Source organism: Erigeron canadensis, chromosome 7, assembly GCF_010389155.1.
Source record: "Erigeron canadensis isolate Cc75 chromosome 7, C_canadensis_v1, whole genome shotgun sequence".
Taxonomy (NCBI): Eukaryota; Viridiplantae; Streptophyta; class Magnoliopsida; order Asterales; family Asteraceae; genus Erigeron; species Erigeron canadensis.
Genome location: NC_057767.1, coordinates 35,224,563 through 35,227,474, shown reverse-complemented (window position 1 = coordinate 35,227,474; position 2,912 = coordinate 35,224,563). Strand labels below are relative to the sequence as shown.

General features: G+C 34.7%; 1 protein-coding gene across 1 annotated transcript; it reads right to left on the bottom strand.

The window, feature by feature from the left end:
- Window positions 1–1,803: 1,803 nt before the first annotated feature.
- LOC122609411 lies at window positions 1,804–2,580 on the bottom strand. Its single transcript, XM_043782456.1, has 2 exons — window positions 2,169–2,580; window positions 1,804–2,027 (listed from the first exon to the last, which is right to left on the bottom strand). The coding sequence occupies exons 1-2, from the start codon at window positions 2,578–2,580 to the stop codon at window positions 1,804–1,806; spliced, it is 636 nt and encodes a 211-aa protein (XP_043638391.1).
- Window positions 2,581–2,912: the final 332 nt, after the last annotated feature.

The following is a 2,912-nucleotide window of genomic DNA, read 5'->3' as shown; positions in this document are numbered from 1 at the left end:
TCTTAATTTATCGTGGCCCTCATGGCAATCTAGTCCTTCGTATTTGATGTAACACTTCTTTTTACTCTTTCGGTATCTTGCCGAAGAGTATCTTAATTAATAAAATTTCTATTGTTCTAAAAAAAATGTCAATTGGTAGAAACCTAACTCAACAACATATAATCAGTTATCTAAACCGGATCTCGTTATCATGGATAGAGCAACGGTGTTAGAAATATCTCATTCGGCTCCCTTAACAATTGTAATTGTAATTATTAATAAAGTACAAATTTACACCAGATAAGATTCAAATATCCGCCTTATAAATAAACCACTTGTACCTGCTCCGCCTCGTATGTTTTCTTTGCTTGAGACCTATGTTTCTTAATTGTGTTTGTGGAACATCCTTATATAGTTTGATTTACAAATTATACAAAATATAATTAGAGAAATAAAAAGAAAGTTTTAAAACATATAAAGAAAACGCACATAGGTTTTATTGTAAGTAGTCATTAAAACCGACGGGAAGAGAAGATTCAGCCAATATTGAATTGCCATGTTGGAATATTATAACTTATCATTTATCATACTATTTGCAATATTTCTAAAAGTAGGTTTTGTCTTGTTTCGTATTTTATTTGTTTATTTTTGAGAAATAAACTACAAAAATAATATATGACCTAACATGCCTTTTAGTGGGTGTTTAAAATCGTTCTTTTATATTATGAAAATTTTGCTTTAAAAACTAAGTTTTGATAATCCATGTTGACATTTCAAAACTACGTTGTTTCTTTATGATATTGTTGACAATCATTTTTTTTGCTAAACATTTTTTTCCCTCGTTTGAGTTGCAAACAAAATAATCAAATAATTACTTTAAAAACCATTCCCAAACAACCACTTAACCGTAAGCTTACTATTTAAAATTTAGTCAATCAACATAAAAACTTGTTTACATGTCTAAAAAAAAATGAAAGTGATATTTGTACAACAAGTTTTAGTCATTTACAACAATTACTACATGTTACAATGGAACATTGTGCAATAAATTTTATACCTTTGTTGTAGATGACTAAAATTTGTTATATGAATATCACTCCCCCTAAAAGTATATGTTTGTTATTAAGTCTCATTAACTTCTTGGTTAAAAGTAAATGGTTATGAATAGTGATATTTTATCTTTAGGGGGAGGGGAGCCGAAAGGTTCAACCTTTCCATCTCCCTTCAACTATCCAATCAAATTACTCCACCTCATTTCAACCCTCCAACTTTTTTTTAACCTTTTTTCAGTGGCAACCATCACTCCCAACCTTTTCTTCACATTTTAATAATTTATCCTTAACATTATTAACTTTACATAATCAACCCTTTTAAATATAATTAACCAAATATATAAAGAAAACACATACATTTCATTTAGCGATTAAAAATTTAAAGATACAAAACATAAAATAAAATAAAAACACATACATTTTATTACGAATAAAAAAAACTACATAAATAAATCGGCAATCGGTGTTGGTTGAGTCGTTGGGTCATCGAGATGAGATAAGTTTAGTCTCCCAACGTGCTCTGTAAGATCATATCGAAGACGATGATGAACTTCTTCATCTTCTATCTCATCCACTGCATCGTGGTTATAAACCACTTGAACTCCCCTATCCACAATACGAACCGGTGATACTGCCCTTCCATCATCCTTTATAATCATGTTGTGCAATATAATACACGCGTGCACAATGTTAGTAATCTTGTCGACCGTCATCGCTCACATTGGCCGACTCAAAATCCCCCATTTTCCGTTTAAAACACCAAACGTTCGCTCTACATCCTTTCTTGCCGATTCTTGAACTTCTTGTCATTTGTTTCAGTCAGATATGGCATTGCCTTGACATGAGTTGCCCACCTAGGATAGATTCCATCGGTAAGATAGTATCCCCGTTTGTAACGAAGGTCGTTTACAGTAAAAGACGAGTCAGGAGCCATCGAATTTCGCTCCCTCATAAACAAACTCGATTGATTCAAGACATTGATATCGTTGAGTGACCCTGGAGGACCAAATAAAGCATGCCAAATCCACAAGTCTTGTGAAGCAACGGCTTCAAGGGTAACCGTGGGGTATAGATGATTACCTCTCTTGTATTATCCCTTCAACGCATTAGGACAATTTCTCCAAACAAAATGCGTACAATCAAGACTTCCTAGCATTCCTGGAATCTTGTGTCTCCGTTCATGCGCTTCGTACAACCGGGCAACATCATGACTAGTCGGCCTACGTAAGTACTCTTCACGATATAACTCGATGACCGCGCTGCAAAAATGATCAAGGCTTTCGCGAGAAGTTCTCGCTGCCATGCACATGTAGTCATCAAAGTTATCCGGAGGGTTGCCCATTCCGAATTGTTCCACCGCGGATGTGCATTTTTGTATGACAGCTAAACTCTTTCTCCCCGACCGATCTACACGCTCTTGAAAGTAAACGAAAAGTTGCTCAATATCAGTAACAATATTTAAAAACAACCTTTGACTCGTTCGAAATCTTTCACGAAACCAAACCGGGTCAAACTTTGGGTTTTCAACAAAGTAGTCACGCATAAGCATTTCGTGAGCTTGTTCCCGAAACCGCTCGATGTAGGCGCGGGTTTCCGTTGAGCTTTTCGTGTCGTCTTCAACAGCGTCACGAACACTTTGCAAAAAAGGTAGGCTACTACTCGTGGATAAATTCGGAAACGACAAAGGAATTGAAAATTCCGAAGCCAGAGAAATCTCTTCGGACAACGATGATGATGAAGATAATGAACCCATATGATGAAAATATGTTAATATTTGTGTTTGAATTGACAAATATAAGGTAAATATGGAGTTTGATTGTGTTTTTGGTTGTATACAGTCAGCCATATATATAGATATTCAAAAAAAAAAACTTTTTCAGA

Coding starts and splice junctions, on each gene's coding strand:
- LOC122609411 (XM_043782456.1), bottom strand. CDS start 2,580: ATGCTTATGCGTGACTACTTTGTTGAAAACCCAAAGTTTGACCCGGTT. Junction 2,028..2,168: donor AATGCTAGGAAGTCTTGATT/GTACGCATTTTG, acceptor TTGGTCCTCCAG/GGTCACTCAACGATATCAAT.